Source organism: Halichoerus grypus, chromosome 4 (assembly GCF_964656455.1).
Source record: "Halichoerus grypus chromosome 4, mHalGry1.hap1.1, whole genome shotgun sequence".
In the NCBI taxonomy this organism is placed as follows: Eukaryota; Metazoa; Chordata; class Mammalia; order Carnivora; family Phocidae; genus Halichoerus; species Halichoerus grypus.
This window is the reverse complement of record NC_135715.1, coordinates 51875299-51900595: the sequence shown is the minus strand read 5'-3', so window position 1 is coordinate 51900595 and position 25297 is coordinate 51875299. Positions and strand designations below refer to the sequence as shown.

At 37.8% G+C, this 25297-nt stretch overlaps 1 protein-coding gene across 6 annotated transcripts in view; it reads left to right on the top strand.

The window, feature by feature from the left end:
* The window catches only part of VWA8 (von Willebrand factor A domain containing 8), a 348712-nt gene that overhangs the window by 184476 nt on the left and 138939 nt on the right, over positions 1-25297 (top strand). For all 6 annotated transcript variants that reach the window (XM_078070311.1, XM_078070310.1, XM_078070309.1 and 3 more), the window contains 4 exons: positions 18361-18436; positions 20464-20599; positions 23414-23533; positions 24953-25158. In XM_078070311.1, the coding sequence (XP_077926437.1) occupies positions 18361-18436; positions 20464-20599; positions 23414-23533; positions 24953-25158 (538 nt within the window). The remainder of the gene's footprint in view (positions 1-18360; positions 18437-20463; positions 20600-23413; positions 23534-24952; positions 25159-25297) is intronic.

Here is a 25297-nt window from a genome sequence, read left to right as displayed (position 1 = left end):
CTACATTTCATTTGCATCCCCTCCACTTGCCCCAGTTATGCCTCCTCATCTAAATAGGGAACTTTTTGAAGGCAAGAGTCTGGTTTATTCATTATGTATTAGTTCATTTATCTAATTTGTATTTATTAGATTCCTGTTGTTTGTCAGTGGCTTTTAAGACATGATGACTTATAGATGATGATACCGATCTTAACCTAGAGGAGCTTGCTTGCTCATTAGTGGGTGACACTACAACATTTACAATACAATGCCGTATCTGAGCTATGAAAGAAGCATGTGCAGGTTCTGTGGGAACGTTGGGGAGAGGTGCCCAACTCTGAGTATACGCAGGTAATATGGTGAAGGTGTCTGGAGAAGGTGGCACTCAAACGGAGTGTTCAGGGATCGGCAGGAGTTTTCTAAGTATGGAACAGAGAACAGGGCATTATGGTTATTGGAAACATATGATCTAAAAACCAGGAAGTGAGAGGCAGCTTGGTATAACGTGGGCTGTATGTGCATAGAGGCAAGGGTTGTTGCCAAGAGGAGGATACGGGCACAGCATAATTCAACATACAAGACTTTCCTCAGGCTGAAGAACACTGAATGTGACAGTCTAAATTTAGAAATTCACAAAGTCCCAGAGGGAAAATAGATGTATTGACAGAAAATAGAAAAACTAAAAGCTTCTCTAAGTCTCATAGAAAAAGTTAGTATTAAGCAATCAGGACATCCTTAGCACTGATAAGAGCATTAGACGACTGGAGACACACCACACGCAGCTGCTACACAAAACCTCTGAGATACTCCTGTCTCCTCTTACCCACGATGAATTTGAAAAAGCTATTTTAAAACCAATTTTATCAGCCATTGGACAGTAGTTTTCCTACTAAGAATGCCTTCTGCTGCCTCTTTTTCACTAAAGGAATTACGCCAGTCCCTCCAACCTTTCCACATAGATCTTCAGGTTTGTCACAATTTTTTTTACTCCTTTCCAGATGGTCTTCAAATCCATTTAAATGTCCATATTATTTTTGTTTCTTTAACAAACATGTACACAGCAGCTACTCTGAACTTTTCTAAGCTGTTTTCAAATTGTAGCTCATTACTGCTCACTACAACTCTCTCAGATCAGTACTGTTCCCCTCTCTGTTTTGCAGGTGAGGACACTGAGGCACAGAAAAGTTAAATAACTTGGCTGAGTTTACAGAGCAGGCTTCTTACAACCTGGCGTCAGCCCTGTGCTCTAGCCACTGTACCATGTTGCTTCTTGACTTTGTTGTGTTGACTGAATTGTATTTTCATGATGATAGAACTTTAGTCAATTCGTGAGGCACCTGGGTGGCTCAGTCAGTTAAGGGTCCGACTCTTGGTTTCTGCTCAGGTCATGATCTCAGGGTTGTGAGATCGAGCCCTGCGTCAGGCTCTGCACTTGGTGCAGAGTCTGCTTGAGCCTCTCTCCCCCTCTCCCTCTGCCCTGCACTTTGTCTCTCTCTCTCAAATAAATATTAAAAAAAAAAAAAAAAAAAAAGAACTTTAGTCAATTCCTCACTAAGTACCAGCCATATGGTAAGACTGTCAGTCAAACAAGTCTTACTTTCTAGACTTCAGTCCCTGTATAATATCTTAATTTTTTAAATTCTAGCATCATATTTCTAATCCTTGCTCAGCTTGACCTGAAGGTCTTTTCATATTTTTCCATTTTTTCAATAGTAAGTTAATCTTATAAAATTTCGTTTTCTGTTTTCTTGACCATTTTTCCTGATTATTAAACTTACTTTGCCTCCCCTGAGGTATATCATCAGCTGTCACCCAGAGAATTCATAAGAACATAAACCAAATGTTTATGTTCTTGTGGCCTTTTTATGTGATGTCCCTTCCAGACTGATGCCGCTTCAGCTCTCTCGGTGCTCCAGCCACAGGTTGAGGGTTATAGAGGTCGCTGAGTCAGAGCTCACACAGACCCCTGAATCTAGAAGTACCAGCCACCAGCATGCTGTGGGCTGTTTTGGAAGAGAAGACTGGAAACAAGGAAGATGTCACAAGCTAAACAAGCTTGAGAACCACTGATGCCCTGTGCATTTTGTCTTAGTTTGCTATATTCCTTGCCATTAGAGAACAGCCACATTCCTTTCAAGTGTTATGTACTTTTTTTAGATTGTGAAAAACTTTAAAAATCCAAAAAATGTAAATAGAACTATATAACACATACCCAAATTTATCACTGAGATTTAACAACTGTTAATATTTTTCTCAAATTTGATTCTACTCTTCCTTTTACAGAAATAAAATGCTGTAATTATAGCTCAAGTCCCCTTCAATCACCACCCCAGTCTCATCTCTCCTTCTTCAAGTTAGTCACTAATGCCAATTTAATTTATAACCTTCTAATCCTTTGTGGGTTTTTTTTTTAACTTGTAAGACATATTTCTGTTAAGAGAATTATTTTCTCTCACTGACTTCCATTATAAAATTAGGGTTACTCTGATGGGGGAAGGATTAAAAAAGGTTTCAGTCCTTAGTTGTCACAAAAATAAAAATAAACTCCAGTTTACAGTAGTTTCCATATCAGAATATCTGAACAGGCTTAACATCATATCCTAACCACTTATATCTGCTCTCCTCTCTCTCTCAGCCTCTCTAGTGAGCATGGGTGGTCCGTTGCTCATAGCGCCCTTAGGTGAGCAGAGAGAGTGAAGAAGTATCTTGGGCCAGTGCCCTCTACTTCTCAGCAGTCTTTGTATTTATTAAAATCTAAAATGCTTCATAAAGTGCTGCTCCTTATAAGTGAGGCAGATATTGCTGTTAAGCCAGACTCTTCAGACGATGGCAGCAGTGACAACAGACAAGGGTGGCATGAGGTGCTTAGATTAAGTAAGTACATTTGCATCTTAATAGGATTTGCTCAGTTCACAACTCCATTAAGTACTTTCTGTTAACTGCGATGTAGCTGTAGTATTTTGTAACAGGAAGAATTCAGGACAATGCTAGAAAATCTAAGAATTGTTTCTACCTTCTTACATCATTCATTCATTCAAACAGTCAACAAATGTCTAGGATGGGGATTCTAGAAACAAAGCCCGAGACGGAAATGTTTGTATAAGTAATATTAGAGGGAGTGCTTTGAGGTAAAACTTGCAGGGAAGCCAAGGAGTTAGGATGCAGCGGTGGAAAGAGATGGTTTTAGTTGAAGTCTCGACTCAGCCTCCTCACAGAGAGCTCTGGAGTATGAATGACACTACCCAGTTATCCGATTTGGAAGCAAGAGGGCCAGCCTTTTTTGCCCCCATACCAGTAAGTCATTGGTTATGGGCTGCCCCCTAGGAGAGGATAAGGGGGAACCTGTGACCTCCCAGGCATTTCTGGGCAGAGTAGCTCCCCAGCGGTGGAGGGCAGTTCTTTGGAGAAGGGTACAGCTATGAGCTTTCAGAAATCATTGCTGGGGCGCCTGGGTGGCTCAGTCGTTAAGCGTCTGCCTTCGGCTCAGGTCATGATCCCAGCGTCCTGGGATCGAGCTCCGCATCGGGCTCCCTGCTCAGCGGGAAGCCTGCTTCTCCCTCTCCCACTCCCCCTGCTTGTGTTCCTTCTCTCGCTGTGTCTCTCTCTGTCAAATAAATAAATAAAATCTTTAAAAAAAAAAAAAAAAAGAAAGAAATCATTGCTGCAGTAGCTGGGGGCTAGGTGCATTTAGTGGTAAAGGAGATCTGTGTAGGGCACCAACAGCATATACTACGGGAAACCTCTACTGAAGGGCAGTGCGGTCTCTAGCATTGTTCTAGGCCTTGAAAAATACAGCAGTGAACAAGACAGACACGGTCATTGCTGTCATGAAGCTTTGTTTCTGGTGGTGTTGAGGAAATATTCAATAAATAAATAATACAATAAACAGGGAAGTATCAATGCTATAATGGAAATTATGTGACAGTGTTTTAAAGGCTAATGTGATAAGGAGAAAATGGGTAAGTTTGGCAGCAATGACCCTCTTCGTAATTGTGGTGGGATTTGCAGCAAGACATCCTAGCATTTCAGTAGCTTTGTGCGTTCTGGAGACTCGGTGGATGAATTGACCCAATGCAAGATGCATCCATAAAAGATTACAGGTGACAGTGACTAGAGAGAGGGCGGTGAGAACTTAGGCTAGTGATAAGTTGGAATAAGACTCTAGCCAAGAGCCTAAGGTACCGGGCCTAGCTAGGGTCAGAGCCAGGGGAATAGGATTAGAGGGAATTAGGGTACTGTGGGGGAATATTGGTGTGATAATCAGAAAACGGAGGGCACAGAGGCAGAAGTATATGTGACTTGTTATGAATCCCCAAATATGAGATTTACAACCTCTTTAAGCAAGACCAGTGAGTCATGTATGTCATTCCCTGATTAGAATAGGAAATCAGGAACAGAGTAGGGTGAGCCTGCAGCCAAGTGAAACTGAATAAAGGGATAGGACTACGAGTTTTGCACACCCTACCAACAAAGGTGTCTTTTATATTATATACACACACATGTTCTGAATGTAAGGGTTTTTTAACCAGCTCTCAGTGGCAGTTGTATATAATTGAATATCATTTTCCACCAAGGATTCCAATTCTGCTTGTGTATTAGTTGAACAGTGTTACTAATACTTTTTACTGGTTTCTGGTCATCACTGGTTAGATCAGTAATGCTACAGTCAACCCTATTAATATGTTTTAAGATACGGCTTTCAGGAACGCCCTGTGTCAAAAATAAAAATCATAAACCATTTATTATAAAACTGAGCTAAAAGGAAATGGAAGTCTCACATTTTTAAAAAACATTTATTTGAGAGAGAGAGAACACGAGTGGGAGGGGCAGATGGAGAGAGAGAGAGAAAATCTCAAGCAGACTCCACACTGACCATGGAGCCCAACGCGGGGCTCGATCTCATGACCATGAGATTACAACCTGAGCCAAAGCTAAGAGTCAGATGCTCAACTGATTGCACCACCCAAGTGCCCTGGAAGTCTCAAATTTTTAAAAGAAAGCATGAGTTTGGGTAATCTTTGAGCCCAAATTGTATCAGAGAGTTATTATAAGGATTAAATGACATATGTCACATGTAACTAGGACAGCGCCTGGTATGTGGTAGGGAGCCAGTTAAAATTAAATCCCCTCTCTCTATATAAGTCTGTATTATCTTCTATCCATATATAGGTGAGTGCTGCATCTTCTGCCCCTTCTTTTCTTGGCTTTAGATCTGCATTTTTCTTTTAAAAATATCCACATAGGTATCTCTGGGGCATTTCAAATCCAAAATAGCCATCTCTTCATACCAACTTTTCTTCTGTCAATGTCCTCCAGCTCCCTTTCTACCTGGTTCGTGGCAGGTATCAGTAAAGCAGTGTTAAATACATGATTGGTAAAGGGAAGATGCTTCCTCTCTGCACTTATGGAATCCTGCATCCAGTCACCTGGCCTGTAAACTGTGTACCTTTTATCTTTCCCTGTCCTTCATCTTGACAGCTGATCATTATGAAATCATGTCTTCATTTTTTAAGGTCTCCTAAACATCTTCCTCTTTTCCTTTCCCATGGTCACTGGCAGTGCCTGGACTATTGCATTAGTTTCTTTTCCAGAGTTGTAATCAAGTCCTTTCAATTCCACCCTTGTAATAGATGTAGTATCTCCCTCCCTCCTCCTCTGGGCCATAATTCCATTCCTCATCTTTTCTTGCCTAGATTATTGCGGTAGTACCCTGGCTAAGAACTCAGCCTCCAGTCTATCTTTCTCATGCTTCATTGTTGTTCCAATCAATAAATTTGATCACTTACTGTCTTGCTCAGAACCCTCTGATGACTCCCACTGCCAACAGCATCCAGGAGGTCACAATTCGTTGATGTGTGTTCAGTGATTGTCAGAGAGATGCCCCATAACAAATATTTTAAAAATTAAAAAAGCATTTAATTTGATCCTTCAAGGTAAAAGTCATGCTTTAACAGTAAAGTAGAAAATAACTACTTAAAAAAATAATCTTTGGGGCATCTGGGTGGCTTAGTCGGTTAAATGTCTGACTCTTGATTTCAGCTCAGGTCATGTTCCCAGGGTCATGAGATGGAGCCCCACTTCGGGCTGTGGGCTAAGTGTGGAGCCTGCTTGGGATTCTCTCTCTGCCTCTCCTTCCCCTGCTTTCTCTCTCTCTAAAAACAAAACAAAACCAAAAAAAAAAAAACTTCTCTGCAGAGAGCATTTTTAAATTGGGTGTTTATAACTGTTTGAATGGTTAGACTTTTTTGTTGCTGAAAGTAATATTTCAGCCTGTGATATTGTGATAGAATAAGAAATATATGTTTGGTCTTCATTCCCATTCCTGGCACAGGAGCTTCTAAAACCCTTGTCCTGAGGGGCGCCTGGGTGGCTCAGTCGTTGAGCGTCTGCCTTTGGCTCGGGTCGTGATCCCAGGGTCCTGGGATCAAGCCCCGCGTGAGGCTCCCTGCTCCAAGGGAAGCCTGCTTCTCCCTCTCCCACTCTCCCTGCTTGTGTTCCCTCTCTTGCTGTGTCTGTCTCTGTCAAATAAATAAATAAAATCTTAAAAAAAAACAAAATAAAAAACCCTTGTCCTGAGTAATAAGGGTATCTTTCTGTTAAAACATTGATCTTCCTCTCCAATTTTAAGACCTTTGTAATCTCAGGAGTGAGATGCCTCTTCTTGTATGCAAATAAGGTAACTCTAGGGCTCCTGAATAGCTCCTGGGGGCTGGTTGCCTGAGGAACCAACCCTGTTGATTAGAGGGTTGGAACTTTCAGGTGCAAGAAGGTGATTGCCTATTGCTGAAAATCTCATTGAGTTTCTAAAAAGCCTAATGCATCCATTGTAGACTCGACTGTAGACTCAACTCATTGGAGTTAACAATACATCCCTACCTCTACTCCTGACACTTAGCCAGTCTGTCTAAGGAAAGGAGAGCCATCTTTTTAATCATCATAGGGCAGGAGCCACTTTGGCTTGTGTGGAAGGCCTGGGGGCACTAGCATTAGCAATGTTAGTGAATACATTGACCGTGCTGGGAGGGTGGTGTGCCTAGAGAGGGCATGGAACCTCTATGCACATTCCCCTTTTCCCCCATAACTTGCCTTATGTATCTCTACCATCTGGCTATTCCTAAATTGTATCCTTTCTAATAAATCAGGAGTAGTAAGTACAGTGCCTTCCTGGGTTCTGTGAGCTGTTCTAGCAAATTATGGAACCCAAGGAGGGGGTCCTGGCAACCCCTGACTTATAGCTGTTCTGTCAGAAGTATAGAAGGCCTGGGACTTGCAATTGGTGTCTGAAGTGTGGGCGCAGTCTCATAAAACTGAGCCCTTGACCAGTGGGGTCTGTGCCAGCTCCATCCCATAGTTAGTAGCTGAATTGAATTACCTTGTAGACACCCAGTTGGTATCTGCAGAGAATTAGAGAATTGTTGGGTATGGAAAACCCACACATGTGGTGTCAGAAGTGCTGAAATGTAGAAAGAGATCATATATTCCTGAAGTGTCTCACCTACACACTAAAACAGTTTGAAATACAATTTCCTAAATGTTTAAAAATCTTATAAATGAAGAGTTGCCGTGAGTTTTGAACCCATTTGTTCAAAATATAAAATGTGGCATTGATTAGTTTGCAGAGCCATTGATAGATGTCAGAAGAGATGGAAAGTCCTGAGCCTGATTGTAACAAAATCCTTTGTATGTCTGATAAATGAGAATGAAAGATGCATGTTGTGCTATAGGGGTGCAGTCAGGGTTGCCCTTCTGTCTGGATCTCCATGTCTTTGTGAGTGCTTTTTCGGCTATAATAGCCATTAACAGCTCTCAAAATAAACTGAATTTAGGACTAGACCTTTACATCACACAGATACTAAAGTGTATCAATCACATTGTTCTCCCGAAAATATCCTTCCTTAATTTTTAATGAGAACAAAGGCTTTTTGTATTCTTAACAAATAAAAAAACCTAAAAGCATTTTTAAGGTACTGTTTTTCATCTTAGCTCAGTTTTTGTTCCTATTTTTGTATATTTTAGAGTGTACCTTCTCAGAAAAAACTTTTATTGATAGTATATTTAGAGCCACTGACCTAGAACAGTCTCTGCTATTGTGCATGTCATTCATTATCACAATTAAATGTTCCCACCTCTGTCTCCCCTGCTGATCGGTGAGGTCTCCCTAAGGGCAAGGACGTGTCTTTGAACTGCCTCCTTCCAACATGATGTCTGGAACGTGGTGGATGTTTGATAAATATTTGTTAAACGAATAAATGCAATGTCTCCTCCTTCCCATCCATCTTTGAGACATCCAGTTAGAGTCCTCTCTCTGAAATGAACAGGTGATTGTTCCTTCATTTCCATGAAATGAAAATGAGACTCTTGAGCATGACATTTAAGAAAACTGAACACTCTGGCTCACCTCACCTGGCCAGCTCTACTCCCCTCCATGCAACTATATTCTAGACATGCTCAGTGTTCCCCCAAATTTCTCTTGTATCTCTGAACTTCTACATGTTTGTCTGTTCCTCTGCTTGGAAGCGTTTTCTACCCATACCTGCCAGTTAAAATAATATTTAATCATCAAGACTCTGTTCTCTTTAGTCAGAATTAATTGCCTTCTCCTCTGTGTTCCCCCTGAACTTTGTCTTAATTTCTATTATTGCCCTTCTCACCGTCTGACATGAATTATATTTGTTTTATATCTCTCTATCATGTGTGCTTCTTGAGAACAGAATCTCTGATCTTTTATAATGTATCATAGCTAATAATCTGCCTTCCATGTTGGAAGTATGTCATACTTAATACACTCATGCATTCATTCATTCTTTGAGCAAACATTTATTGCATGCCTAGAAAGAAGGTCTAAGGCACGGTGATAGGCACTAGATATACAGATGATCCTCCCTTGTGTGTAGATGGTGTGCCTTGTCCTCACAGTCAAGGACAGTTGTATGAGCGACTAAAAAGTTCTTAAGTGTAAAGTACTTTCTATCAAACAATTAGTTCAACCGGGAGGAGAGAAGTGAGAAACAAGTAATGCTTCAAAGCGGAGGCAACATTTGAGCTGAGCCTTTAAGGGATGGCCTGAATAGTTTGCCAGGCAAAGTGAGGAGAAGGGAAGAAAAACTTTTCAGAAAAAATAGACACAATTTGCACAGTGCTTAAGAAACTACCAATAATTCATTACAGCCTTAGAGGGTGTGACTGAAATCGTTGAGTGGAATGCATCCATTTCAACAAACGTTATGGAACCTCTGTTGTATGCTGGTCACTCCTCTAGCTTGAGTGATTACATCAGGAACAAAAGAGTTAAAAACCCCAGCCTTTATGTTTATATTCTAGTTGCTGGTGCGAGAGAGACATAGACAGAGTGAGAACAAGATAATTAAAATGCGTGATACATCAGGTGGTAAGTGCCATGGGGAAAAATAAAGCAGAGGAGGGAGCTGGACTAGGGCTTACAGTTGTTAATAGGCTGACCAGGGAAGGCCTCACTGAGAAGCTGACATTTGAGTACCACCGATGGACAGTAGCCTGTTTCTTATCTTTTGCCTCTTACAAACAGGTCTTTTAGTTTTGTAAGTTTCTTCTATGATCAGTACTTTTTTCCTTTTTTGGTGTGGTTTTAGAGATCTCCTGACTAACCTTAAATAAACAGCAATAACCCCTAAACTCAAATGAGAGAACAGGACAAATGAACGACAGCCTCCTATTCATCCTGTAAGAGTAGAAGAGATTGTCCAGCAGGTGAAAGAGCTTTTCAAGTCCCAACGTGACATAAGCTGGTGGAATGCCCACCGGCACGAGTCAGAAAGTGCTATGACAGCCTTTGCGGCATCATTTTGGAGGCCCTCCACAGTGATTAGCCTGACAGAGTTCATAAAGCAGTGGAAACATGATGGCCATTTATAACTGCTCATTTATTTAAATTTGGACTCAAGAAATAAGATAGATACCAGAAGAGCAGAAGTGGCCAGAGGCTGAACTGGCTCTGCAGTGTCAGCTGTCTTTAGCTCAGCCTAGATTCCTGCAGGTATTGGCTCAGCTCCTCGTTGCTGTTTCTCTGATGGTGACCATTTTTGTATTGAAACAACTGGGTATGTTATGGAATAGCATTCAAAATTCCCATCAAATTTTAAGATAAAACATAAGATGACAAAGAAGTGTGCTTAGAGCTCTGCTCCTATCCTCTGACCTCTAAGTCGTTGGACGTATTTGTTTCTTCTCAGCCATTAAAATGACACTAGAGGGGATCCTGGGTGGTGCAGTTTGTTGAGCATCCGACTCTTGGTTTTGGCTCAGGTCATGATCTCAGGTTGTGAGGTAGAGGCCCACATTGGGCTCCACGCTCAGCGTAGAGTCTGCTTGAGACTCTCCCTCTCCCCTTTCTGCTTGTGCTCTCTCTCTCTAAAATAATAAATAAGTAAATCTTTAAAAAATAACAATAAAATGGAGATGCCTGGGTGGCTTAGTTGGTTAAGCATCTGCCTTTGGCTCAGGTCGTGATCCCAGGGTCCTGGGATCAAGCCCTGCATCAGGCTCCCTGCTCATTGGGGAGTCTGCTTCTCCCTCTGCCCCTCTTCCCATTTGTACATGTGTGCCCTCTCTCTCTCTCTCAAATAAATAAAATCTTTAAAAAAATAAAGTAAGTGCTATATGTTGACTAATTGAACATAATAATAAAAAATAAGTAAATAAAATAAAATGACACTGGAAAATGGCTGAGACTGAAATGAACTCTTTAACTTTTGCTTCTAAAAGCAATATAGCTTGTAACACCCAGTGCTCATCTCCACACACTACATCAAAAACTAATGAGGTATTATATGTTGGCTAATTGAACATAATAAAAAAAAATAAAAGCAAGTAACTTATAAATAAATAAATACGATATATCTTGTTTTTCTTATGATGCAGTAGTGTCTTCCCTTAAGAAAAATCTATCATAAAAACTTAATAAAGTAGTTATATTACAGAAAACTTAAACATGGGTTTCCTTTAAGAGTTCTCCAAATACAGTGCTTATTTACATACTATTTTCTACTTGACCCTGAGTATTTGAAGTGTGATAAATTTAACACTGAGCATTGTGATTTTTTCAATTTGATGAACAGTCAGAAATGAGGATAAAATAATTCAAGATTATAGTATACTGAATAATATGATATATACAAAATGCAACTTACATAGTCAGTTTTAGGCAACAAGTATTACACAGAAAATGTATTTCGGGTTATTAACCAGAAGACATGTGCCAAGCCAGTGTCACGGAGGGCTGGTGGACTTAAGTCTTCTGAAGAACTTCAATAGCAGCAGGCTATTTCTCATTTGTCTTAGAGATCAAAAATAGGTATTTCAATTTTATTCTGAATTGCCTCTGGTAAAATATCTTTCGATATTTAATCTCTTGCAAGGTCTAGTTCATACTATACCAAAGATGGTACATTATTAGTATGGTGAGTTAAGTTCACTTAAATGTATTATGAGTTTAAGTTCATCAGGGGAAGGAATTTCTACCTGTTTTGTTCACAGATACTTGTCCAACATCTGAAATGATGCCCATTAGTAAATGTTCAATACATACTTATTGAGTGAAAGATTAGGTTTCCTGATATGGAAAGGTATTCACTTACTAATTTTGGACTCTATTACACTTTTATGTTATTACCCAATTACTGAGGCTTTTAAGAAATATAAATTACTTGTTACTATATTTTCTGATAAAGATTTATCGAGTGGACACTGTGTTCCCCAGCCTTACAATCTACTTTCATCTGTGTGTGTATCTTTGCCCACTCACTCAGTTTTGCATCTGAATCTGCATTTTGTTCTTCTATTCCTTTTAAAAAACTGATCAGAAAAGGCATTGTTTAATGTCAGGGGAAAAGGGAAATAAGAGACCTGCATAGCTGTTTTTCTTTTTTGGCTGGAAAAGGGGAAACGTAGTTCCCACAAAGAAATTACATCATGTTGAGTTCCTAAAATTTACCAAGCCAGAAAGCCAATTTTCAGAGTAAAGACAAAAGATCCAATCTTTAAGTATATCATTTTAGTAGATTTATTTTTAAAGGCTGGACAGCTCAAAACTTCCAGATTTTGTTAAAAGATTTGATTATCAGCATGGCTTTGCGTATCGGAGGAATTTCTTTTTAAAGAAGTGTTAATATAGTGCTAGGAGATGGGAGGAGGGAAGTAGATTTTGAAAATGAAGCATATTTTGAAATGTTTAGCTTCCATTGGATGACTGCTTTGCTGTCGCTGTTTTCTACCTGCTGTTCCCAGTGAGAACCTACCCCTGAAGGGCGAAGTGTTGCATCACAGTAGACTTCCTTCCATAAATATTATCCCCCTAATGTCTTCCTTTCTTTTATGGTTTGTTAGGATTTTTTGCATCTGGACACATTAGTGATGAGTGATTGACTGCTAAATAAACTGTTTGTCCTCCCAAACAGCTATTTTAAGAGCTGGAGTCTTTTCAGTCCCTTTGGCAGAAATAATATTTTGCTTATCTTATTAAAAGGACTTTTCCTTCAAAGCACATATAATAATACTATTTCTCTCTCCACTTTGAGCTTCCTTGCTTTTTACTCTACTGTGTTCCTCATATAGTCTATTTTAATTCCCTCTTTAGAAATGAGTAATCCTGGGCTTTGAGAGATTAAGTGATTGACCAATGTTGGAGGACTCAGATTTAGGCCAGTGATAGGTTTTTTGGTGTGTGTTTTTTTAAGATTTTTTTTATTTATGTATTTGAGAGGAGAAAGAGAAGGAGCAGAAACAGGGGGAGCGGCAGGCAGAGGGAGAGGGAGAAGCAGGCTCCCCTTGGAGCAAGGAGCCCAAAGCAGGGCTCCAATCCCAGGACCCTGGGATCATGACCTGAGCCGAAGGCAGACGCTTAGCTGACAAAGCCACCCAGGGGCCCCCCAGGGCTGGCTTTTAACAAACACTGCAGTAATCACAGTTATCTGTGTCTTCCTTTTTTTGTATTGTATGGCAGGACTGCTATATTAGTGGCTGTTTCTGTTTGAGGGCCTTGGGAAGTTTCTCTCTCAACATGGCGAAATATTTTTGCCTTTTATAAACAAGGTTAGGAAAATGGTGTTCAGTGCTATTAAGAGAGCCCAGAATATTTGTAAACATTGTTTAAATCTTAAATTTGTTGCCATTAGCTATGTCTAAGTACCACTCTCTGTTTTATTGGTGAAAATTATTATTAGTGTCCCTTACTTTATTTTTTTGATTTTTAAAAAATATTTTATTTATTTATTAGAGAGAGACAGCGAGAGAGGGAACACAAGTAGGAGGAGTGGGAGAGGGAGAAGCAGGCTTCCCGCTGAGCAGAGAGCCTGACATGGGTCTCGATCTCAGGACTCTGGGATCATGACCTGAGCCGAAGGCAGCCGCTTAACCAACTGAGCCACCCAGGCGCCCCTTCACTGATTACTTAACATAAGCCTGTGGAGGGGCGCCTGGGTGGCTCAGTCATTAAGCGTCTGCCTTCGGCTCAGGTCATGATCCCAGGGTCCTGGGATCGAGCCCCATCTCTGCTCTGCAGGAAGCCTGCTTCTCCCTCTCCCACTCCCCCTGCTTGTGTTCCCTCTCTCGCTGTCTCTCTCTATCAAATAAATAAATAAAATCTTAAAAAAATAAAATAAAATAAGCCTGTGGAAATGATATTCTTGATGATGCCATGACCTCTTTTTCACTTGAAAATATCTTTCAGCATCATTTACTTTTCAATCAGTGATGTTATGCTTATCTCTTATTGGCAAAAATTACTCTTTATTTCTATTTTCATGATCATCCCTCTTTTAAAAATATTTGGCAAATATTTGTTAAGTGCCTCCTATGTGCCATATTCTCTCTTTCCTTTCTCATGTTTGGCTTATATTAACAAGTAGTCTGTTCCTATAGCCAATTTTATTTAATGAACTGTGAAGTTAGAGATGATTTTTGTTAGCTATTTGAAACTCTTAGGTGTCTTCTTTCTTCCTTCACTCTTACGTTTAACTACTATTGTTTTCCTGAAAGAAAGCTAACCATAACCAATTTAAACATAACGTACTAAAATATCATTTTCAAAATAAACATCACTATTTTGAGATCATTTGCTCCTCAGTAAATTAGCAGATACTAGCTTAATATACCTTTACAAGCAACATTTCAAGAACAGATTGGGCTTGCTTTCCAGAGGACAATTTTCTTTTTCCTTATTTTGTCAAAAACCTGGTCTTTATACAGCCTAATTACTTTTATTGCATCTGGAATGATTTTAAATTACTATCAAAACATTAATAACTCTAATTTAAAAAGAAAAAACTTAAAAAAAGACTTAAAAGAAGAATAGAGTTTAGCACCGTATTTCTTTGAGTAACCCCTTTATCTACACAGGTGTTAATTGATAGACAGCTTTAGTCTGCAAGATAGTGAGAGGTGAGAACATTTATGTCAGCAATTAGCTGAAAATTCTAATTAATTCAAACATTATGGATAACAGTTATATACTGGAAAGCCATATTTTTATTAAACTTAGGCTAAGGAAATGTGATTTGGGTGTGTTTTAAATTTCCTTCTCCCCAATATTGTTGAAATTATTGACTCTATTTAAACTTTTATGAGCTTATATTTCAAAGCTGTTCTTGAGAGGAACAAATCATAATAGAATTAAAATTGTAGCAAATAATTCTTTTAGGGTTATTGCCTATTTGTGTGGAGAACTAATATCTTTTGATCCAAGATGCTCCTCAATACAGAGCAATGATTTTAATCAATTTTTCTGAAAAGGAATCATTATATTGGCTTTAAGAGTAAGTTCAGGGGCACCTGGGTGGCTCATTCGTTAAGCATCTGCCTTCAGCTCAAGTCATGGTCCCAGGGTCCTGGGATCGAGCCCCGCATCAGGCTCCCTCCTAGGCGGGAAACCTGCTTCTCCCTCTCCCACTCTCCCTGCTTGTGTTCCCTCCCTCGCTGTGTCTCTCTCTGTCAAATAAATAAATAAAATCTTGAAAAAAAAAAAAAAGAGTAAGTTCATATGCTACTTGTGACAATAATGATTACCTCATCACTTAACTAAGTTGAAGTTTATAATATTGTAAGTTACCTTGAAAAACAAGCTTTTTTCTTGTATTAAGTACTATGCAGAAGATAGTAGGTTATTTTCCCCTCTTACATAACCAGTGAAACTTACTGTCATATAAGCCAAACAATTTTTCTAGTTGCATGTTATTTTACGTATTTTACTAACCTTTGCTTTTCCTTTGATGTATAGGATGGAGGATCAATAAAAAGAACAGAACAAAACCACTTTTTTCCTATAAATTCCTCTTTCTCACAGACTATTCCACGGAAAGGCATGCTTTCCATTTGTATTCATTCTCATTTGCAGTCCTTTTTGGAAATCATCTGATTTGTGCATATTCCATCAAACTATGGTGTTTATTTCTAGCACAAAAGTCTTTTGATAAATCTAATTTGGCATGTTGTATCCTATCTGAATTCAAGTGTTATAGAACAATTATATTTGCCTTTTTAAAATTCGAATTCAGCTTGAATTTCCTTCCCACTGACAATGATATATGAGTTCCTTTTTCCATTTTGGTGCTGGAAGGTGTCATGTTGTTGCCCATTAAATATGTGACAAATGAGGTGAGAAATTCACTATATTGCTATAAAAATCTGTGTGAACACATCTCTTTCTCTTCCTCACCCACCCCCCGCTTCTGTATTGCTAGAATATTAATAGCGAATTGAAGTGAAATTGGTTAAACTGTTCTTATTTGTTTAAAACTCTAAAAATTAACTTTTTGGTAAAAGATAGCATAAAGTATGTCCTACAGGACACTTATAAGACCCAGGAATATGGAAAATGGGTATATGACTAGATATCATTACATTGCAAAAGAAACATTCTATTCCTACTAAAAGGTGACAGGTACCAATGAAGTGTCACAATATGTTTTCACTTTTCTTAACATCTTCAAGGCTTTATTTCAAACACACGTTAATTTGAATTTTAGCCAATATGAAAGCATTATATGAAATTCTTTGTAAAGTATAGTGCTTGGGCTATAGGAAGCAGTAGATCACAGGACAGACATCAGACCCATAAGGGCCAGAATCTTGAGAGTGGGAGCTTGGAATAGAGGTCAAGAAGAGCAATAGGCCAGACCTCCAGGGAATTCACTGAAGAAGTCAGTTGCCATTTAGTCAAATTTTGACTAAAAATTGCCATTTAGTCAAATCACCTTTCAAGCTAGGTGCAAAGAAGTTGGGTAGTCTAGAAATTGTAAATATCGATAATTGTATTGCAATATACCTGCTCAAGCCCTGGTAAATGAGGACTCTGATGGAGGAGTTACTCATAACAGTAAGTCTAAATTCAACTCAGTTGGAGTCCATGATGGACATAAACCATGTCTTCGGTAGTCCCTTGACTAGTCAACCCCAAGTGTACTTCTCGACATGACTGTACTTTCTAATATGCACTTATAAATTAATAAAAAAAGATTCCTTACATCTAGAAGAGTCAGCCTTAATCTAACGCAACATTTACTAAAGCAGGTTCTATATTCCAGATTCTCTGTTACCAAAGGAGGGGGGGTTGGTCCATGATCTAATAAATTTGGAAATCCACATACTGTATGTTATGCTATAAGCTACAGTGTTGATTTTTAACTTTTAGGATTTTTGTCATTTTGTTCATGCATTCATTTATTCAATGAATATTTACTAAATACATCCTCTGAGCCAGACATCCATTAGATGCTGGGAACAGGAGGAGGGACAGATAGATGTGGTCCACAGTCTTAAATCTTATAGTCTTGTGTAGAAAGATATTAAAAGATATAAAAAGTAATTACAATACAGTGTGTTAGGGGTGGAATAGCAGAGATCCAGGGCCCAAAGGGAACATACAATAGGGTCACCTAACCTGATCTTTCAAGGAGGGGATTGCTAGGAAGCACCAGCTACACTAAAAACCTGAAGATCAAGTGGAAATTAGACAGGCAAGAACTTCTAGTCACAACAAAAGCAAGAATGAGATCATCAAATAGCCAAAGCTGACGTGTACTTACACTCTTTCTCTCCACCATACGCTGTGCCAGCTACTTTCCTGGTGTTCCAAGCCTCCTGGGGGGTTTTATTACTTACCCAAGATCAGATGGCTAATAAGTGACAAGAACTAGAATTTCAGTCCTGATTGGTCGGACTATAAAATCTTCTTTCCACTACCTCACCACTGTCTCTCAAGGCAGTTGACTGATTTTGATTAAATTTGTTTTGCTAAAGCAAAAACTCACTTGAATGATGTCTCAAGTTTGCTTTATTTGTGATTGTCATATGGTATTTGTTGGGTTTTTTTAAGAGATATACATTTTACAACTTTAATAGGTTGTGATAAATGTTAGCATTTAGGGAGAAGTTTCAGAAGCATATTATAGCACTAAGGTCTGAGGTTCACATTCCAAGTTTCACACATTGTAGCTACTCAAAAGAACACAACTATAACTCTACTTATTACTTGAATAAGTGATAGGGTAGTTTGAAAAGACAACTTCGAATTCTTAGAAAGAAAGATGCTACTCACATTTTTAAAGTAATTTAATTCACTGTGTGACATCATCAGGATGGCCATAGGATTTTTTATTTTAAAGATGGAGTGTATGTAGAAGATGAAAATATAAAATTGGTCCCCTTGAACATGTCTAGACCTACTTATCACCTGCAGCTTCTGTACACATTTTTGGCAAAAATATTCTTAGGTGATATGAACTTCATATCTCATCATGTAAGGAAGTCATAGCTCACTATTAATAATTCATATATCCTGATCTAAAGGAAGGTCTGGCACATACTAACAAAGAGATTTAAGAAAACGAAAAGGATTGCCTTAATCCTAACAGAAATGTTCAAAAAATCTATGGTTCTGGAAGGGAGGTGGCTTTTGCACACACTGATGGCAGTTTGGGCCACAATGTGTAATTCACAGAATTGCCTTAATTGGCCACATGAGCACATCAGTCATCACCAAACTCGCCATCAAAATTCTTTCCAAATAATATAAATATTATTTCTTCAATGCAAATATATATTTTTAATCTCTCCTCTTCATCCTCAGAAGGTCATTTTGAGGAGTGAAGTGGTCACAAGGGAAATTCCTAGAAGGATAAAGAGAAGTAAAGAACATGAATAATCTGTAAACCTGGATGAATTCCCAAACCCTTGTAATTTATATTTGCACCAAAAAATACTGTCACTGAATGGAATTTCATTTGTTATTATTCATTTTGGAGAAAAGCGGGATGGTGAACAAAAACTTAAAAAGAAGTCCTCCTGTGCTATATTTTTATTCATGTCATTGTATTTTCTTACTTACTATAAAATGTTTTGGTTTCACTTTAGGGACACCACAGTACAAACCCTTACTCTTCAGCCTTCTGTTCAAGATGGACTAATTGTGTATGAAGACTCACCTTTGGTTAGTAATCCAACTATATGAATATTCTCGACTGTATTTTTCTGAATGATAGTTGTATTTCAGCCTTTGAGGGGGGATTTGTAAATCTCCCATAGATTCTGATTGATTTCAGTCTTAACTGGAAAACATTCATATGTCATTTGGGGAGTGCACATTTAAATACAAATAATTGAGAAAATGTTTTCTTATTCTGTTCTCTCTTTGGAGTGATTTAGGGAATGATAGAAATCCTCTAATGATTTCTTTATCATTCCAGAATTTTTTTAAAAAAATTTGCTGTTTTAAAAATATGTACAGTTTAAAATTAGATAATGCTTCTGGAATTTTTTTAAATGATTTTAATGAATAAAATATTAGTCCCGGGTTTTGGGTAGCTGGAAAGACCCCTTCTTCACCTTCTCACATAAGACCCAAAGAAATGCTGGCATGTCCCTCTGTGTGGATAGTTCCTTTGTATCAATGGCACAAACAGGCCAACATGAGAACCTCTGTGGTCCGGAGATTTTCGAAGTGATTGAAGTCTTTAGAATCCCCTTCCTGAATTCTCCCAGGTTGGACCTCACTTCCCCTGAACATAGATGTGAAGGCTGAAGTTGGATTATTGTTAGAAAGCTATACATTTTCTCCCTCTTTTTATTTTTACCCTAAAATTAAAAAGAAAAACCCTTAACCAGCCTTTTTTTTAGAATATGAATAAAATATTTGTGGTAGAAGGAATCATCTATTTCTCAATCTGTATTTCTTTAAAATTATTTGCCAAAACTATATAATGAGAAAATTTTATTATATGGTTTATTTTATGTTACGAGAAATTTCTTACTATTTAAAAATTAAGCTTTGGGTTTACATTTAAATTCATTGAACATTCCCCCTCTCTACCCTCTTAAAATGTTTTTAAGAGTCTAGGTTTTACCTTTCTCTTCATAATGTCACCATTTACTCAGACACCTAAGACCTAGGGCTCTTTCCTATTTTTCCTTTCCCTACTTCCCATCTAACCAGTTGCCAAGACTATAGATTATACCTCCAAAAAACTCTTCAGATCAGTTTAATGCCTTTTATTTCCACTTTTCCGTGTCTCCTCTAAAATCAGGTCCCCCAACCCACTTTTTTACCAAATTATTAGAGTAATTCCCTTTTAGTCCATTTGCATATTGCTGCCAGATAGAACGTCCTAAAGTGTAGCTCCAAGCTTCATTCCGATCATGCCTGAACTCATAAATCTTTATGAATTTATTATTTAATGAGATAAAGTACATATTTCTCAGTCTGGCAATCAAGTTTTTAGTAGCAGAGACCTGATCTACCCTTTCAGACCGTGTTCTCTCTTTTCTTACATTTAATCTCTGCTTCAGCGAAGGTAGACTACTCATACTCACTCCTTCCTCAGTATGCCCCAGGATTTCTTGAGTTTGACCATTGATTCCCTTTATCTTGAATACACCTCACCATCCATTCTGATCTATTAAAATCCTACATTCTTTTAGAGCCATAACAAATGCAGTGGTCTAATACCCACTTTTGATTGTGATGTCTCAATCTTCTTAACTCCCATGGCACTTTAATTTCTGTATTTGTTATACTTGTTTTAAATCTCCCCTACTCTGGGGTGTGAAATGCGGACATCACCAACATAGGAATAATTATGATGCTAGGGCGCCTGGGTGGCTCAGTTGGGTAAGCGACTGCCTTCAGCTCAGGTCATGATCCTGGAGTCCCGGGATTGAGTCCCTCATTGGGCTCCCTGCTCAGTGGGGAGTCGGCAAAAAAAAAAAAAAAAAAAAAATTATGATGCTAAAGGGAAATAAAGTGATTACTGCAGAGTTAACAGTTTAGTAACAATGTGAAGCTTTTGGTGGAGATTTGTAAATTTTGTTTCCAGCTCTGCTACACACTTTTTTTGTGATAGTATATCCATAACTTAAATAAAACTAGCTACTATTATAAACCCAAAGCAATGAGTGATAAAAATTTTAAAACATTTGCATTCATTTTGTTTGTTTATGATAAATATTCTGTCTTTAAAGGTTAAAGCAGTAAAGTTGGGTCATGTTCTGGTGGTAGATGAGGCAGACAAAGCCCCAACAAATGTCACCTGTATTTTAAAAACTCTAGTAGAAAATGGAGAAATGATTCTAGCAGATGGAAGACGCATTGTTGCAAGTGAGTATAAAAAAGCTTTCATTATATGCAAATTTCACATCTTTGGTATCAAATCCCACACTTAGCTGACTACTTATCTGCAAGTAACAAGCATAAGTTCACTATAACTGAAGTTGTCTGTATTGACAGTCATTTATAAAAGTCAATACATCTGGGCGCCTGGGTGGCTCAGTTGGTTAAGCGACTGCCTTCGGCTCAGGTCATGATCCTGGAGTCACAGGATCGAGTCCCGCATCGGGCTTCCTGCTCGGCAGGGAGCCTGCTTCTCCCTCTGACCCTCCCCCCTCTCATGCTCTCTCTCTCTCATTCTCTCTCTCAAATAAATAAATAAAATCTTTAAAAAAAAAATAAATAAATAAATAAAAAAAAAAAAAAAAAAAAAAAGTCAATACATCTGAATCTGTCTTTGTCTGTTTCACATTTTTATCGCCAGAGAGCACCTTTGAAAATTTCCATAGTAGTTTTAAGACAAATCAGCTTTATATTTTTCTACTCTGAGAATACCAACTATAATCCTCATTATACTCATTTCTCCATTATTTTATGCAATTTATTTTCTTTTGTTGTTAACTGGATTTTTTAAAAGCTGTAGTGTGTTTCTATGACTTATAATATTAAAATTAATTTATTATTACTCAATAATTAGAAAAAATTGCCAGGGATTTTATATATATATTTACACACACACACACACACACACACACACACACACACACACCCCTATCCTTGTTTTGGACTCTCTTCTTCTTTTTATTTATTTATTTAAAATTTTTTTTCTTGTTGTTAGGAAAACTGTAGATTGATGAGTCTCATCAGTCTGTTTTACCTAAAGACAAATTGTCTGATGTAACATGAGAATATTTTCTAGTTTCTAATTTAATTTTTTTGTGTGATGAAAAGACTTGAACATCTGTAACTAGCTATTGAAAATATATATAGCCAATAGCAGGGTAACCAAACAAATTGAGACTAATAACTAAAATCTTCAATATTCAAAGAGAATATGTAAAGAAAACCCCATTAAAAATGTACAGGTGCATCACCAGAGAGGTTCTTCTTAGACATTATCATTGGAAGATGGCCATTTCCAAGCCTAGGAAACTAGCATAAAATATAAATAATATAAATATAAATAATATAAATAATAAAATATTCCAACATGTCGACTTCACAGTGAATTTATGGGAAAAATGAGAATTTGAGTTAGACAGTCCAAATACTAGAAAAATCATTCAGACTCTCAGGATTAGAATTCTGCCTGCCCTTTTTAGATACATTTTGAGGACAGTGAATGGAAAACAAGAAAGAATTGCTGAAACAAAATTGTAGTTAAAGAGTGATTATCTCTTGGTGACTGTCTACATTTTCTAATACATTTTTGAGGAGTAATCTAAAAGAAAAGGAGTCATTCTAATTTTTAAACTCCAATTTAATTGTACACAACATTTTGAACAGAAGAGCCCCTGAGGCTCTTCTAAACATGGTTTCTTAAAGTATCACTTCTAGGGCTGTGTTTTCCATTTTCTTTCCTTTTTAAGTTTTCATTTTTTATTGTTATTTTAATTAACTAATTAAATTTTGCCTATGAGGCATACCCTTTTATTTACCACGACTAAAATTAACAGGGATCATACATTAAGACTATTTACTGTATTTAGCACATGAATATATGGCATATTTGAAAGATTATATTAAAAAGGATAAGTGTAGGTTCTTACAGACTCATCTCAAATAAAATTTCAGATGCTTCACAGCTATCTTTTTTAAAAGATGGACAGCCTAAGGCTGGAATTGAAATAAACCCAGATGACAAGTGTTCCTTCTTAAAAAAAAAAAAGAAAGAAAGAAAAAAGAAAAACAGCAACAACAACAAAAAAACACACAATAAAGTTTTTGCCAACTGTATTATTGTCTAGACTAGCAGTTCTATCTGAAATGTACATCAGCCAGTAGAATGTAATATTCAGTTTCTTTACTACCTTAAACATTTGCACAAAGGAAGCTTCCGTCAACTTGCAGTTACTTATTTTAAGAACCAAGGTAGAATTCTTTAATTGGAAATAAATCGGCATTACACTAATGAGCTGACTAGGTGCTCAAAGGCCTTTATTCTATCTTAAGCTTCAGAGTAGGAAATCTAAAACAGGAATCACTCCTTAGCTGCATAACAGCAGGAAAGTGATGCAGCTACTGATCTCATGAAATCTAAAGGATGTTTGGATTATCCTTTGAGTATCCTTTGGATTATCCTTCATTATGGACTCTTTATCTTTTTTTTTTTAAAGGAATAATAACATCTCAAGCCAAGTTTCAATACTGCAAGACAGTATTTGGACAAGTTTGCTTTTTAGATGTACATTGAATTTACATAAAAATACATAAAAATACAAGTCCCTGTAAAATTCAGTATATGCTTTATTAGTATTCTGTTCTTTTTTTTTTTTTAAGATTTTATTTATTTATTTGAGAGAGAGAGAATGAGAGAGAGCATGAGAGGGGAGAGGGTCAGAGAGAGAAGCAGACTCCCCGCTGAGCAAGGAGCCCGACGCGGGACTCGATCCTGGGACTCCAGGATCATGACCTGAGCTGAAGGCAGTTGCTTAACCAACTGAGCCACCCAGGCGCCTGAGTATTCTGTTCTTAAGCAAACTTTCTCAAAGTTTTTTTTCCTGTAACCAAATTGTGACAACCAGATTTTTAGAGTTTTTCATGATTGAACAGCATGACTGCTTATATTATTTTAAAGGCTATAACTTGATATTCTTAAGAATTATTAAATATCAATAAAGACTAAATAGAAATTCTGTTTTTCAGATTCTGCTAATGTTAATGGAAGAGAAAACGTTATTGTGATTCATCCTGATTTTAGAATGATTGTCTTGGCCAACAGACCTGGATTTCCTTTCTTAGGCAATGATTTCTTCGGTACTTTAGGTAAAAACAATAATGAAGAGAATAACAAAAATAATAGCAATAATAATAATAATATTGTCTTAGTAGCAATGCTGAAGTGGCTATCACTGCATGCTACTGTGTACTGTGTCATCATCACAACCACCTCGTGAGAGTATTTGTTATCCCCACTTTCGAGAAGGAGAATATCAGATATTCAGAGGGATCCTTTTTTTCTGGAGTCACTTAGGTACGAGTATTAGAGCTTGACTTCATGTCGAAGTCTCTCTGATTCCAGAGCCTATTTTCTCAAACAATTATACTATACTTTGTTGTTTAGGGCCTCTCAGAATAAAACACAAAATAAGGAATGGTTTGTAGTGTTTGGTTTTTGTCACATCCCCGTAACTATGAGGGTTTGAGACCAGCTCTGAGGAGACTGATTCTCATGGATCAGAGAGGCCCTGAGACAAGCTTCATTATCAGGAGCCTTTTAGAAGGACTTCTCTATAGCAAGGAGGTAATTCTGGATACCATTAATTCTCATACTCAATATGGAGCAGGCTCAGTCTCCTAGTAGGATTCTTGATCTAGCAATTCCATATCAGCGAATTTATTCAAGAGAATTACCCGTGCAATGATTTAAGTACAAAGATAGGCAATATAGCATTGTTTACAGTAGCCAAACAATGGAAACAACCCAAATGTCCATCCAAATGGGACTAGATAAAGAAATTCTATTATATCCAGACAATAGAATACTATCTAGCAGTTAAGAAAAATGGGGTAAGTTTACCTATGCTGAATTAAAAAAACCAAAAACAATCCTCAAGATATATTTAGTGAAACAAATAGCCATAATAGTTGAATAAATACACTGAACTGTTAATCCTGGGTGCCAATGGGGGAGGGAGTGGAATTGGCAGAGACACGGGCGGACTTCTCTTTTTTGGCTTTTTTATTTGAGTATCTCCCAGTGGGATTGTATTCAAATATTTCATAATTTTTTTAAAAACATTTTATTTATTTATTTGACAGAGAGAGACACAGTGAGAGAGGGAACACAAGCAGGGGGAGTGGGAGAGGGAGAAGCAGGCTTCCCGCGGAGCAGGGAGCCAGATGCAGGGCTCGATCCCAGGACCCTGGGATCATGACCTGAGCCGAAGGCAGACGCTTAATGACTGAGCCACCCAGGTGCCCCTATTTCATAATTTTTTAACAGAAATAAATCTGCGAAGAATAAACCACACATCACTCAGTTTCCTTTTCTTTTGCTTCAGTCATTTGCTTTCTTCTGTATACGATCCTATTGTTGGGCAGGCTTTTTGTGCAGTTTCACACATCTAAAAATAGAAGTGCTTTGGTGAACAACCAATGACTCTTTAAATGGTCATTCTGTATTTCCTATGGCATTATAATGGATTACTTGCATGCTGAATGTGAATCTCTTTTCTCCTATAGGTGATATTTTTAGCTGCCATGCAGTTGATAATCCCAAACCCCATTCAGAGCTCTTAATGCTCAGGCAATATGGACCAAATGTGCCTGAACCCATCCTTCAGAAGCTTGTGGCTGCCTTTGGAGAGCTGAGGAGTTTAGCTGACCAGGGGATTATTAACTATCCTTATTCTACCAGAGAAGTTGTCAACATAGTGAAACATTTACAGGTATGGCATATGCCTGTGCATAAAGGTTTGAAAGAAACCATCAATCTTGGTTTTTTTTTTAGACTGCTTAATGTATACCAAGTCTTTCAATTTCTAAGATATAATACTGATTCAGATGATATAATATGAAGTGTTTGTA